At 37.4% G+C, this 15,975-nt stretch overlaps 1 protein-coding gene across 1 annotated transcript in view; it reads right to left on the bottom strand.

The window, feature by feature from the left end:
- Nucleotides 1–479: 479 nt before the first annotated feature.
- slc35f4 (solute carrier family 35 member F4) overlaps nt 480–15,975 on the bottom strand; it is a 31,368-nt gene continuing 15,872 nt past the window's right edge. The window contains exons 2-7 of the mRNA XM_053633348.1: nt 10,363–10,663; nt 8,273–8,492; nt 6,811–6,936; nt 6,541–6,733; nt 4,784–4,873; nt 480–3,190 (exon numbers count right to left, since the gene is read on the bottom strand). Coding sequence (XP_053489323.1) covers nt 2,949–3,190; nt 4,784–4,873; nt 6,541–6,733; nt 6,811–6,936; nt 8,273–8,492; nt 10,363–10,663 — 1,172 coding nt within the window. The 3' untranslated portion in view covers nt 480–2,948. The remainder of the gene's footprint in view (nt 3,191–4,783; nt 4,874–6,540; nt 6,734–6,810; nt 6,937–8,272; nt 8,493–10,362; nt 10,664–15,975) is intronic.

Below are 15,975 nucleotides of genomic sequence, written 5' to 3' on the forward strand. Positions count from 1 at the left end.
TTCTAAAACCCTTTTAATTCCAATTTTAAATGAAAAAAATAAACCCCTCCAGATTTTGTGGACTTTTGGACCCCACTGTGTTTGTGAAAACACCTATAAAGCTAGAACTTTGTATGTATGTACATCAAACTGCATGTTCTTTATCCATAAAGCAAAATGTGAAGCAGACTGAGGCCACCTTGATTTCACAATCAACAATTCAAATGGACCACAAACAAACTGTTCTCAGACCACCTCTGGAGAGTTCTAGTTTGCTTGTGGGTCATTTTTGAGGGGTCTAGGTTCATTTGTTGTGTTTGCATGTGCACAAAAATCCTGAGCCATTGATCTGAAACCACTTGGAGCTCTGAAACAGACCAAGTGTGAACATACCCATTATGTTCATTTTTCATCCACACAGAACCTTATAATATTAAGGTCACAATATGTGTTTTTCTTGGACTGAAAGATGTGTGATATTCTACAGGATTAATGCAAGTTATTTTGAAAAGGTTCTGTCCTAAAATTTTTATGTTTGCTGAAACCCAAAGAAAAATTTCTCTGCAGGAAAGCAATATATGGCACAACCCTAAACACGAGACTAGGACGAAGTGTTAAACCTGTTCCTCCAGCTGGACCACATGGTGAGTAGATGTCACTTCAACATATGGATGTTATTTTAAAACGTGTCACCGCCAAACATCTTCTACCTCTTAAAAAATACAAAATGCAACTAGTTTTCTATTATGTACACATATTTAAATAATAAGTGCTAAAATAATTCAAATTAATGAAACATTAACTATTTGGGTCTTTTTGGTGTTGACATGCTTGTTTCAACATTGACATTCAATTGTCAACTCAGATTCTCTGTTAACCAGAATGCCTTGTACATAACATTTATATATCATAATATTACATTGATAATATTACTGATTGAGCAATTCTGAGAAAATATATCAAAGAGGAGGATAGAAAGATTACAAGAATATATGCAGAAGAACAGGAATGACTCAATATGCACAAAATGATCTATAGAAAGAAGTGAAAGAAATGCGAAACTAAAGCAGGAGGGAGAGTTTAGGTATGCTCTATATTTGACAATTAACAAAGAAAAGTTAGATCAATTTTCTCATTGTTATACAAATGAAAGCCTAACAGGGGATAGAAATGTCATAGCAGCTAAAGCATTCACCCAAATTGATCAAGAGAACAATTACTTCTTTCAAGTTGATTTAGCAAGATTAAAAAGAAAAACTTTTTAATTACTTGGTTTATTCCTGATTTTCTGCCATGTTTTAATATTGGAAAATTTGGGGGGATTTATTGGAAATCACCTACAAGAAGTGTATGTTTTTGTGTATGCTTAAATCAAGTTGTACATTGAAGATACTCTCCAATACAAACATAATAGAAAAAAAACTACTGAATTTGTAGAATGTCTTATATTATCCTCTTAAGTTTTTCTTAATTTAGAAATTAGATAAATTATTCCCCTCAATCTGAAAAAAAAAAAAAAAAGCTCTCTTAATGCCCTGTATTTGTGTGGCGTAACAAAATGATGCAAGTCCTCCTTCTTTACAGTGGGTGGGTTCATGCTGTGCTCTCTCCAAGTGCCAGGATGACTGTAATGAGACTGAAATAGTTTAGTGATTAGCAGTAAATAGTTTTCCTTTCTTTTTCTGCTAGACACTGTTCTCTGCTTCGTTTTAACTTAATGGGGCATCGACACCAATCACTCAAAACAAATGTATACACACAATGTACACTTTACCTACAGCCTAAATGTTAGAGAAACAAAATTTTACAAACAAAAAAAAAGAAAAAGTTAGATAGAAGCTTATAAAGGTTATATCCCTTCTCTTTCACTCAAATTAAAGACAACTACATTAGTGTGATGAAGTACCATCACATCACGTCTACCATCACAAGAATGTCACTGGAATATTATTATTATCTTTAATAGTGCATGAGCTATTGTTATTCATCTGACATTTGTATTCCTCACAATATATATACCCAGAGGCAAATATTTCTCCTTTTTTAAATGAGCTATATACGTTAAGGCCCTGGGGAGGGATGAAAAAAAAAAACAACAACCCAAAACTAATACATACCAGTTAGTGGTAAGCCACATAAAATAATATGACTGGTGATAAAGAACAGATTAGAAATGTTGCTCTAGTTCAGAGCATTTTGTGCTTCCTCTCACTACCAAACGATTATAACTGTCACAGTGATACATTATCCTGCAGAAAGATAGTGAGACTCGGAATGTTTGCCAAAAATAAACATTTGGAGGCAGGTTTTCACTTTTAATTTCAGTGTAAGAAGAAACAAGAGCCTTGTTCATATATAGGATAATATATTTCCCCTTCTTATGTACAGTATAATACCATCAGATACAATGTAAATAACATTTGTATTATATACGCTTCTCTCTCAGACACATGCATTTTAATACAGTGAGCCAAATTGGCTCTGATTGAGTCTATATTCACAGAATACAGTCCATGTGAGGGTTCAGCAGGCATAGCTGGGATGAAGGCGTGCAAACAGAAAAGGCTATTTACTCCATTAATCAAGAGAGTTCATCTCCCTAAAGAAAATGTCCTCCCGATAACGTGAACGTGAAATCCCAGCATGAAAAACAAATACAGTAAATAAATCTTTCTTTTATAAAGGGAGATTTTTTCCCCTCAGCACAGTCTGTAAAATGCTCCTCTCATCTCACTTAAAGGAGAGAGAAGTGATGCTATGATCCTCAGATTTTCAGCTCCGCCCACTTTCCACACAGTTGATATTGCGGCTATTGTCACAGCATGTTATGATCCCAGTTCTCCTCTATCTCTACTTTCTTTCTTCAAGAATCGCTACTCATCCACCCAAAGTACACATGACTCCGGCACTGCCTCATGGCGGATCTCTAGCACTCTTCAGCACTAGGGCCAAAGTCTAGAGGTCATAGGTCATGCCAAGGGAATCGAGACGGCACCGTTAGCTCTGCTACGGCTGCGCATGTTGATGCTGGACTCTGTGAGCTCCTCTCCATGCTCCTCTGACTTCTTGTCAGCGAGTGTGGCAAGGAAGCGCAGCGTGACCGTGTCCCACTCCTCAGGCAGCAGCAGCAACAGGAAGCCCACGCAGATGATGCAGGTTGCGGCCAGACGCACCACGCTAAAGATCACCTCGTGCTTCAGCACATCAATAGCTAAAGACAAGATATCGGAAAGCAGAAGAATAGTGAGGAAGGATTTGATTTTTTAATGGTGGCATATCAGTAACATCAACTGCTTTTCATTTTCTCTTAGATGCCAAAAATTCAGGGGTGTAACGCAATACCAGTATCTGTATCTGTTTGTTTAATGCTCATGGCCTAAACTGGAAGGGGTTTGTTTGTTTTCACTTTTTAAATTAATGAATTAGTGGAAAACACTGGGGAAAAAAAAGTCAGAGTTAGAAATGCCAGTACTTTCAGCATGATTTATGAATTCTGGCTCTGACAGATCCTCACAAATATAGTTGGTTCTATTTCGCAAACTAGTAGCCTATTAGTAGCTTCATTTAAACCACCCCAAGCACATGACTGCTTATTTGTGACTGCATGAAAGTTAAAACCTCCTGCACACATGACTTTCTTGTCGCTCCCTGTGGGATCCTGACGCAAACCTCCAGTCAACCTTTCTGACAAAAACAAACAAAAACACGAATCGTGTGCCTCCTATTTGTACATATCTGTATTTGTATCTGCTTAGAACACATTATCTGTTCAATCTGATTAATGGATTCATATTTGGTTACATTCCTATCTTAAATACTCCTTTTAAGAGTTAAAATAGTTGAAATCCTTTAAAGAACCCGCAGAACCATGTCCAACTACAGCACAGGGATCACACCAATTTAAATTCTACCTCTGTTCTTACGCTGTCATAATTCACTGGCCTCGACAGAAAAACAGCTCCCAAATTATTCATTCAATTCATTCGATTCAGCAACTCAACCCGAAGACACTCTTCCAAAATCACACAACTAAAAAACAAGGACAACTCAAACATAGCATTAAATGTTAATACCAAGACTCTAAATCCTAAGCATAATATTTGCATAAGTTGAAATGATTAACACGAGCAATTCCTGGAACTTGAGTAATGACTGGATTATGAAGATTTCCTGCCCAGTTGGCTAATGACCGTAGTAAATGAGGTCCCTGAAGATGAATTTCAGCTCCACTGGCTCCTTGAAGCAGGAGCATGTAAAAAAGTACAACTGCACCATAGCAGTGATCATGCACAGATGAAAAAACACACACACTTGATCTTGGAGCTGCAGCCAGAACAAAGAACTCAGGGGTCATGTTAACATTCTAAAAAGCCGAGCCTGAATTAACCTACTGACCTTGGCAGGCTGCTTTTACAGACAAGTACCTTCGTCAAGCATTTAGTGTCGCTTGGCAACGGATTGTGTTTTTTGTTTTTTTATGATGAGCATTGCTGCTGGTCAGGATACACTTTGCTGATCGAGTTTCTCTCTCTGGTATCTTAAGGAAGGAGAGATGCTGTGGGAGGATGGCAAATTTGCTGTGTAATGGTTTGGATGCTTTTAGCAGTAGAGAGGGTTGGGGAGGATGGAAGATAAAAACGCTAATCACTTGAGACATCCTGCTCAGGAGCGTGTGTGTATGTGTGTGTGTGTGTGAGAGAGAGAGAGAGAGAGAGAGAGAGCGAGAGAGAATAGTCATTTACTGAAAGTTCCTGACAACTAAATGACACTGAATGTGTTTGAAATTCAATGAGAGCACACAAACCTGCATTCCCTGGAACACTGAGTAAAGTCCCGATCGATATGAGGATGGGGTAGGTGAGAACCACACCTACATTTACCAGGATGTTGAATACTGTAAAACAGCACACACAGAAGGAGAGCGAGGGAGAGAGAGGGAGAGAAAATAATTTGTGACACCTCCTTTCAGTGGGAACTCTAAATGAGGGGAGAAAATAATCGATGCTGCCCGCTCCTCAGAGAATTAGTGTTCTACTTCAGTTTTAAAAGACAGTAAACAAGTGGATCTCTTACTATCAGGCCTACACCTGCTGACACATCAGATATCGGATAGCTGAGGTGATGAAATGCTACTTCAGAGTGTAATTCGATGATATAAACCCAGAATTTCTTGCCTACAAAGCATTTTCAGCACTCTATAAAAGTTTACTATAGTGTTTAGTTTTGTCCTCAGCAAATTCAATTTATGGGCCAGTGATGATATTCCTCAATTTGTTTAGGTTTTTAAACATGGACATGTCATACATTTTAGTTATAGCTCAGTGCAAAAGTTTGCACGACAAAATAAAGACGACAAAAAATAATTGAGTATGTTAAGATATTACTAGTGAGGTCATAGCTCTGTGCAGGCCACCTGAGTTCTTCTACTGCAGCCTTGGCAAACCAAACCATGTCTTCATAGAGCTCACTGTGCACGGGGCATTGTCATGCTGGAACATGTTTGGGCCTCTTAGTTCCAGTGAAGGAAAACTGTAATGCTACAGGATAACAAAGACATACTTTACAACTGTGTGCTTCTAACTTTGTGGAGAGTTTGGGGGAAGTGATTTTTCAGGCATCCACATACAGGCTACACAGTGTATATTAGCAGAACAGTTTGCATTTCCATTTCTGAATGTTCATTTATTTATCCATTTATCCATCTCCATTAACAGCTTTATCCTAGTCAGGGCTGTGGTGGATCTGGAGCTAATCCGGGGAACACTGGGTGTGAGGCGGGAATAAATTCCTGGATGGCTCACTATGCAAACACATTCACACACTAGTTTACACATAGTGGTAATTTCGTGTAGCACCTACCTTCAGGTTTTTGGAAGAAACTAGAGAACCCAGAGGAAACCTGCATAACCATTTTGAATGTCATGTAAATATTCTCTAATAACTAGACTATTAAAAATGTAACTATCAGTTGAGCTATAGCAAGAAAAAAGCAGCTCCAAACTTGATAAACCAATTTAATTACTAGCAGAGATAAGCACATCATTTCAGTATTTATGTTCATCCATCAGTTATGGAAAATGCAGCTACACTAATAGATTTGAGAAATAATCGGGTGTATTCACCCCAATTAATTCCGACCCTAGTGCAGGAGTACAGCACTGTGCTCTGCCACATACAAAATGCATTTCTGATTCTCCAGTGTCTTCAGAAGGCTGTTTGGATGGAATAATAAAATAGACTTAAGTTAGATTTCATACGTCACCTTCTTCAGATCTGCTCTGGAGAATGAGATGATCATGAAAAAACTTTTTTTTTTTTGGCAAAATATTTTTTTTCTGTTTTTCCTTACAATTTAGATTCTTGTCTAGTTGCATGACATATTTAATATCCACATTTAATTTTTAACGTTTTTACATTTATTTGTTTGTTTGGGCATATACTTTGTTAAATAAAAATAAAGAAATTGTAAACTGATTTTTTTTACCCATTCAGAATGCTGGGGGTGTTGGGGATGCAAACTTTGCATTTATCTGTAGGTTTTAAACGGTTGTGTTTACTCACCCAGCCACAGGCCAGCCACGCCGCACAGATAACCCCACGGCAAAGAGGACAGCGAGCCCCAGTGCTCCACCCTGGTGAAGTAGAGGATGAGGGGCACACAAGAGATGAAGATCAGGTTGAAGAAGCCCATGGTGGAGAAGAAGTGGGCGACTTCTCCCAGGTTGGCACTGCCTAGGAACATCTTAAATAGAACCTGGAGGCAGAGAGATGGCAGTACTAACTAAAAGAAGCTGTTATGAATAAAAGAGCATTACTGCTAACTGCACTAACCTTGTAGAGTGCTGAGGTGGAGGCCGAGCCTACGGCTAAAGCCACACCTATGATTGAGTCTCCATGGAAGCCATCAGCATAGGCCATCATGACAATACCTGTGATGGCCATAATGGCAGCTACAATCTAAGGATTGAAAATAAGTGGAATGTTCAGAGGAAAGCTCACTACATTTACATGCATGGCAATCTGAAATACTTCAAACATTCATGATCGCTGGAGAAAGTCCCAATTTAATTCAATGCACCTGCAGAATAGAGTATTAATTTGACCTTGAGTAAGATATTTTCCTTTACGCTTTTCTGATTAAACTGTCGCACAACAATGACCACGGTTAAGCCAAAGTAAAAGTGGTTAAAATGTGATTACACATTTCTTAAACGTTATTAAAATTACATATGTGCCAAGCAACTTCTAATTCTCAGCCATTCTGTAATGTTATCAATACGTCTCCTGTACACAGCAGGCCAGCGATAGCTGTGTAATAAGGCGTGTTGGAGCTAGGGGTCCACACGGGACCTAAGACTAAACTGATGTTTTAGAACATTGCTGCTTGTCTGTTCTTTAAGTCAGTTTAAGAGGTGCAATTTGAATCACATGAAATTAGAGATATTGAGCTGACTATCCAATGTCATTTTGTCAATATAAGCTCGCATAAATTTGTATAAAACAGTTTGTCCTGCTGCTTCCTCTATTATTTTGTATGTAAATTTGTATGTACATTTTAATCTGTTGTCTTTATTTAGATTTTAAAATCTTTATTACATCTATTGTATGTCGGTTGTAGTGTTTGTTTCTGAACTGTGAAAAGTGCAGGTTTATTATCTCGGTATATCTGACTAAGTCTGGTTGGTTCTGTGATAATATACTGTAGTATGTCTGCACTCAGCTTGCAAACTGCAAAATGTTGTATAGGTTTCAAAAGGTCCATGGAGAAATTGTTGTTTGACTTTTACAGTCTGACCTTTACTTAAAAATGAATGGAATTGATAAATCTTCATGCCTCAAGACAGCTTATGACCAGATGTGGTTTTTGACGAGAAAGCAAACTTTCTGACACTGTGCCACAATGAGCTTTTCAGAGTGAGATATACTAACTGAATTGAGAAAAAAAGTTATAAATCCGAATAAATCTTGCATGTCTTCTGACAAGTTTCAGGAAAAGTCTGTGGCTAGTCGTTTACAGTGTCAGTCAGATGGCTTTTTCATGGTAAAAAATGCAGTTATTATCATTTATTTTTTAAACAAGACAGGTTTAAATCTGTTTTGTGAGATTGGTATAACTATCTTTTTTCCTTTCTTTTTTTTTTTTTTTCCAAAAAGCATTACTTTTAATCTGCCTCATACATTTTGAAATTGCTATTTGGTGTGGTAGCTTTCTGTGCATTTGTATATTGTAGGTTAGTGTACTGTATCTCCACAATTCATTGCTGTTGGTTAGAGAGGTATTAAAGATACAGACCCGCACACCCATGAAGCGGTCTTTGAGGACGATCCAGGACAGGAGGAAGACAAATGCCTTGTGGCAGCAATAGAGTGCTGAAACATCGGTGGCTGTAAGCTTCCTCAACGCCAGCACATACAGATAGTTAGTCAGAGTCCATAAGATGGAGAAAGGTGCTGTCCTCTTTAGAAACAGTCTCAGCGTCATTCCTTCTTCCCCAAACAATCGACTGCACTCCCTACACAATAAAACACAAGGCAGATACAGTTTGAATTCTTATATCATAATAAAAAATCATTTTAAAAAACACCTTCTTTTATTTTTGCTTGTTAAGGCCAGGCCCCATACCCTTATAGGTTTATTTTTTTCAAGAAACTTACATACATCAACTTACATAAATAAAGCATACACCAAGAAAATGTTTTATTACTATTTTCTATTAAACATACAATAAAATATGCAAATGAGACAATATGTGTGCTCATTTGCATATCATTAAAATCCACTTTTCAACAAATGCACTTCAAACAAAAAAATGACACTTAAAATCAAAACTACTGAAGATGTTAAAGAAAAACTTAGGTCTGTCCTAATTCTTGATTTTATGACCTATGAACCTGTGCAATTCTGATGTACCTCCTTTAACGGCTGAGAAAATTGTCTTGGCTTCTTGGGAAATGTGTCATTTTGAGAACATGGAGGATAAAAATAATTACAGTAAGCAACAGAATTGTGTAATTAATCTTTCAGCATGAATCATGTAGCACTTTATTTGAAGGGCATATAACATATTCATAAGCATTGCATAAATCTTTTATAAGTGCCTATAAAGGTATACAGAGTACTAACCCCTGAGGATTTGTTAGTGTTATTAAATGCTTCACAAAGTAATGAGGTCCAGTAAAGAGGGAGACTACAAACTAATGCTAACATGAAAGCCAACAACTGTAAGACAAAGCAACAGATGTAAGACAAAGCAGAAGACCAAAAAGAACACAAATACAGATAATAATAATAATAATGCAAAGTAATGTTAATAGTAATTACAACCTACACCACCTCCATTCGGTGTGTGTGTATGTGTGTGTACGTGTGTGTGTGCATAGGGTGACTTGGTTGTTCTTGGTGTAGTAGTAACCTGAGGGGGTCACTGAGGTAAGTACATGATGAGGTGTGTCCAGACAGAATCGAATTTAGTGGCTATTATGGCAGACAGTTTTCCCATTCGTATAAAGTCAACGATTACATTTTCCAGTGAGTGAGACTGATGGTATTCTTTGATTTCCAATTCCTTACGGTAGTTTTCTTGGCTATGGTGTAAGGAGTACTCTGCTGCTTTTCTAAGTGATATTAATTTCTGCTGTGTCTCCAAGCAGATAGGGTGCGGTGGTTCAGGAGGAGGGATAATTGACTAGTGAGTTGTTGCCAAAAATATTTAATGGGTGTGCAGCACCACATAACTGCAGATTTGATTACTTTGTTAGTGTAAAGGCATTAAACCCATTCATTAGTTTTGATATATGAGATTCTTAAGAGTTCACTTGTATTGGAATTATGTTTCATAATAGTTCTGGATGCAAATGAAGCACTAGCACTTGAAGAACATTGAAGAACATTCAATTCCATGCTCCTATAAGAGGCAGACACAATAAATACACATCCCAAAAGGTGTGATGACAGATGGACACTTCATGGACACAAGATTTCTAACAATAAAAATAAAAGTTTCAAACAGTTGAGCCATAATGTTATGAAGACCCAGCATATGTACTCTTTATATAAAGTCTTAGCATAAAATTATTACATCATCTAAAGAACATGCATGTAGTGTACACAAAATTATGCTTTAAGCATTACAATAATTATACATAATTCAATATGGAAATATTATATATATATATATATATATATATATATATATATATATATATATAACTTTGGATTATACTCAGCTTATAATTTATGGGAATTTGAAGCAACTGAAAGCAAAATCAGAGTACTGCCTTTGGGTTCTGGCTTGAATTCCATAAACTTGCTGGACACCAAATTTCTTTCCTTTTTGCTTCCTTTAATTGCATTCCCAGTGCATATAGTTTTGATAAACTCACCTGAATTTCTGAATGGGCGTCTGCTTTTCCCTTGTGATGGCCACATGGCCAGAGTAATAGAGAGGAAAGAAGAGGATGTTCCAATTGGTGCTAAACCAGGAGATGAAGAAAGGGCAAGAGAAGGACTTAAATGTCCACTGGACCACCTGAGTGGTGCCCACCCAGGACGAGGACACACATAGGACCACCAGCAGGCCGCCTATGACCTTCAGAGCTGCGTTGACACAGGTCTGATAGGCGGTGACTTCGCCACTCATCTCACTGGCCGGAGTCTCGATGTGGGAGTCCGAACCTTCATCTCCTACGGATTACACAATATTATCAAATATCAACTTGCACCAGATTTTGACATTCTGTACTATACTAATTTTAACATTATTTGTACAGACAATAAGCCATGTTCATAACAGGGTTAAAAGATACTACAGGAAATCATTCAGAAAAAGAAACCTAAAATTGAACCCATTGAGCTTTTCCGGGCTTCAATACTGATTAAGCTGCATCTGTCCCTGGTGTCTCTCTGAGCTTGAGAAGGATGTACTGATCAATAGCTTGCAGTGTCAGTTATCTGCAGGTGAAGCATTAATGCCAGGTACTGTTAAAAAGTGCCTACATGGCACAGTCCAAGCTTATGTCAAAAATAGCTCCACAGGGTCATGAAGCAACACCACGACAAGCTCAACATGAGACTCATGCTACCTATTCACCATATAATAAAGACATAAATATCTGTTTCACTAGGTCACACCCTGCTAAACATAACCTCCTTCCTGATTATCTGTTCTCCTGCATTTACACAAAATGGGTCACCTGGGAGCAAGGGTATGTTTCAATTTGACTCTGGGGAAACAACAAGAGAGTTTCTGCATTGTGAACTCAGATGTGCTTAGCAAATATACATACTGGCAGTGAGCCAACACTGAGACATAGTTAGAAAATTAGTAAATGCACAAAGTTTTTAAATCTTTGTAATGGTAAATCGAGCAGATTTTTGTATTCAGGCCCAACAAAATATGGTTTGGTATTGTTGAACATCATCATCATCATTTAATAGGAACACCTGCACTGCAGCTCATTCAAGCTTTTATCCAATCAGCCAATCTGGCAGCAGCATAATGCATAAAATCAGGCAGATACGGGTTAAAAGCTTCAGTTACTGTTCACCTCAAACATCACGATGGGGAAAAATGTGATCTCAGTGACTGTGGCATGGTTGTTGGAACCGGATGGGCTCGTTTGGGTATTTCAAATTTTATGGCATTTTCACAGACAACCGTCTCTTCAGTTTACACAGAATGCTGAAAAGACCAAAAAATATCAATGTTCAGTGAGCAGAAGTTTTGCAGGTAGGAAAATGATTTGTTGACGTGAGAGGTCAGAGGAGAATGGTCGGACTGGTTTGACAGGAAGGCTATGGTAATTCAAATAAGCACTTCTTACAACTGTAGTGCGCAGAAAAGTATCTCAACACACTGAACCATGAGGCAGATGAGCTACAAAAGCAGAAGACTACATCAGGTTCCACTCCTGTCAGCCAAGAAAGAAATCTAACGCTAGAGTAGGCACAGGTTCAGCAAAAAGTTGAAGAATGGATAAACTGGTCTTTTTCCAGTCTTCAAATTATTTGAGTTACCATAGCCTTACAGTCAGGTGGAACCAGTCCGTCCATTCTCCTCTGACCTCTCTTATCAGCAAGGCATTTCTATGCACAGAACTGGCAGTCGCTGGATGTTTCCCATTCTGATCTTTTATGTGAACACTAACTGAAGCTCTTGACCTGTATCTGCATGATCTTATGCATTGTGCTGCTGCCACGTGATTGACTGATTGGATATTTGCATGAACGAGCAGGTGTACAGGCTGTAGGCATACGTTATTATTGTTTATTTTTAAATGTTTAGTGACGTGAGAAATGTTAGAAATGACTACTTGGGCACTTTAGGCACACCACATATTTATGTTTAACAGTTAATAAAAGCACTTTGTATGAATTATTTCAGTCCAAGTGTGTCTGCCTTTACTAAAGCACTCGTTTTTAGTCTCGGTAAGATCTAAGAGAGGGATTTAATAGGTTCCACAAAGATGTGCGTTTCCTTATTTAATAGCTGTTCTGTATCATTTTGTTTGGTCTGTGGCACAGGTTCCCAACCCTGGTACTGGGCTACCACATGTCCTGCACCCACTTCAGTAAGGGCTGTTAATTAGCTGATTAGTTGAAGTGGTTGTGTTACTAAAATGTCCATCACAGGGTTTATTCCAGGACCAGGGTTGGGAACCTGTTGTCTGTGTCAACAATGGGGATTAAATTGAAATAAGACATTAGAAACTACAGGTGTTCAGAAACATTTGGCTGGCACTGGATCTGATAATAGCACAATGTCTCTTCCAACTGAGAAATGGCTTGCTGGAACAAATGATCAATAATCCAAAGTAAAATAGCAAAACAAGCACAATAACATTTTTCCCATGACCACTAATTCATCCTCCAGTTTCTACAATAAAAACTAGGCCTATTTAGAGAAACCACATCACAACCCATAATCTCTGTGGTATTTAGTTACAGTAATACATGCCCACACTGCTCAGTCATAAAAGATGATTACTCTAATGTGTTCTGGTTTTGTTCTTGCCTCCGATTGGAGGTCAAGGGCAAGCTATCTGAGACCCATAACCTCAGCATTCCAATACGGAGGACCATTTACATCATTACTCAGTGACAGTCCACATTATTAACCATGCATATTCATATAATTAACTATTGATATTAATATCCATATTAATATAGCACGTTCGCCTCACGCCTCCAGGGTTGGGGGTTCATTTCCCGCAGCAGCCCTGTGTGTGCGGAGTTTGCATGTTCTCTCCGTGCTGCGGGGGTTTCCTCCGTGTACTCCGGTTTCCTCTCTCAGTCCAAAGACATGCATGGTAGGCTGATTGTCATGTCCAAAAGTGTCCGTAGTGTATGAATGGGTGTGTGAATGTGTATGTGACTGTGCCCTGTGATGGACTGGCACCCCGTCCAGGGTGTACCCCGCCTTGTACCCGATACTCCCTGGGATAGGCTCCAGGTTTCCCATGACCCAGTAGGATAAGCGATATAGAAAATGGATGGATGGGTCAACAGACTATATTACTTAACAGTAAGCATAAAACAAAAAATATCCATAAACTGATCTTTAAAATGTAGAAAAAGTCACAGCATCACAGCAAAACTCAGAAACAACATTCAATCCTTTGAAGAACCCTGGGTTTTACAGAGCTTATTCCTCTATCCACAAGCAACCACGAAAGCATAACTTTTGGATTTTTGTTCTTTATTGGTGAAATATGAATCTATATATTTGTACCCTGTTTATCTCTACCTCTGGTTTTAACAATATGAATAGGGATAGAATAACTATGACAAATATTTATGCACATATATTTGAAATCTATATTTCACTCAAAAATTTAATTCTATAAAAAAATCAAACCAACAGTTAACCCAAACAGTTTTGAGGGGGTTTGCGCTTGGAAATGTCAGGGTTTACTTGTGATATTTGTTCTCTTACATGCAAAGAAGGATTAGAGTCTGATGACAGACTGAACAGAGAGGAAGAGAGTTAGTAGCACAGAGCCAAGATCCATTTTGCAGTAGACACAGAATGATCAATTTACACCAAGCCAGGAATAAAAGATGGAATGCGCTAGACCATCACTGCTAACTTGCACTATGCTTTGTCAGCACGTGCACACACACACACACAAACACACACACACACAATTGGTGGCTTTCTGCACGCTAGCAAAAATCTACATGAATTTAAAAGCACTTTTTACAGCGTCACAATTCTTACAGCGTTGCAGGGGCTAAATACATATATAAGAGGTAAGAGGATGTGGAGACATACAGCAGTATCCAAAAGTCTGAGACCACACTGAAAATCTGTATTTTTTATTATTATTATTTAAAACAAACTTTTTATTGGAAATAAACAGAACGTTTTATAATTTTGAAAAAAAAGAGAGATGAAAGGTTTAATATATTGAATATTAATTATTTCAAATTCCCAGGTCACTATGAACTGTAAGCAAATTTATGAGATGACCATAATAACTCAGATTTTTCTTATCACTTCCATTGAAGTATATATTCATACAACAATAACGGATATGGAGTGATGGATTTCCAATGGATTTGATCTAATATGGATCATAGGGTTCTACACAAAAACCTGTACATAACCGTGTCGAGTCTATGCTACCTCGAGTGCCAAATACTAAGAAATTCTGAAATTCATGTAAATACTTCTATGATTCTATTTTTCACTCAAGTTGTTGCTGCTAATATAATTTGTAATGAAAATCTTTGTATTAATTTAGAAAAGAAATGCAACATACAAGTGATTTAATTTGTGGTGTCAGACTTGTGCACCCCATTGTACTCTCATAGGTGTGTTGCTTCTGGGGACTTTTCTATTTAATTTCTATAGTTTGATGTAGAAATGTTCCCGAAACAAGTTTAATACATCTATTTCTATTGGAAATGTCTTACTAACTACTAAAATGTCTTACTACTACTATTCAAACCCTTTAACCTAACAAACTGAACACATCTGCTTTAATGATAAATTGTTTATACACCACTCCCTTGAGTTAACTCCCGATTATTCATCTATAAAAAAAAAATATATATACTATCAACAAACTGAGATCAATCTTGCATGTTATAATTTTTACAGTTTTTTTTTTCAGATGCTTACACACATTTCTACAACAAACCTTGTTTTTCACACTGCCCTCCTCATTTAAGAACATAGACATCACTATGTGTGTGCTTGTGTCAGTATTGTACATCAACTGCAGAAAACTGAATAGAAGGGTAAATAAGATATATTTATTTACTGGGTACTTCTAGTGTTTGCAAGTGGTGAAAAGGAAGAACTATAAGTGGCCACAAAATAAATAGCAATTTAATAGAATTAATAGAATTCAATAGAATTGTTGAATCAATAAATGTAACATTTAAACAAAATGAACATTTAGTATCAAAAAATCTTCTTTATATGTAGAAATGCTGGAAAATTCTTTGGCCTGATGCCAATGTGAACTATTTTAACCTGAAGTTCATTTTGGAATTTTGGTCTTCTTGAGACTTCCTCCTACTTGTCCTCATTCTTTAACACTATCTCTACCTCTACCTCACTTTCGCTTCTTTCTTCTTTCTTGTATTTTTTATTCACGTGTGCATTAGCGTCCACTAGTCCTGTTGGGAAGCCACACGAGTGTAGCTACTTCATACAGTGAATTATTTTGTGTGGCTTTTCTGCATAAAAATAATATTTGATAAAAGTATTATACTTTCTTACACTCTTAGAATAAAGTTTTTTTAAGGGTGTACAAGAAAATTTGTTCTTACTGAAGCATACTGATTTTTTTTCTGTTTGGAACGCTTTCTCACAAGGAAACACACATGAACTTTAAGGTTTCTGCTGGAAAAACAACTGAAGACAACTCCTGGAAGAACAACATTTTTAGAAGGTAAACACTGATCTCTGCCTCTTTGCTTTATATGATTTTCTCAATCAGCATACAGATATGTAAAGAAAATCTTGTTGTCTTCTTTCACTGAAT

Source organism: Ictalurus furcatus, chromosome 9 (genome assembly GCF_023375685.1).
Source record: "Ictalurus furcatus strain D&B chromosome 9, Billie_1.0, whole genome shotgun sequence".
Taxonomy (NCBI): domain Eukaryota; kingdom Metazoa; phylum Chordata; class Actinopteri; order Siluriformes; family Ictaluridae; genus Ictalurus; species Ictalurus furcatus.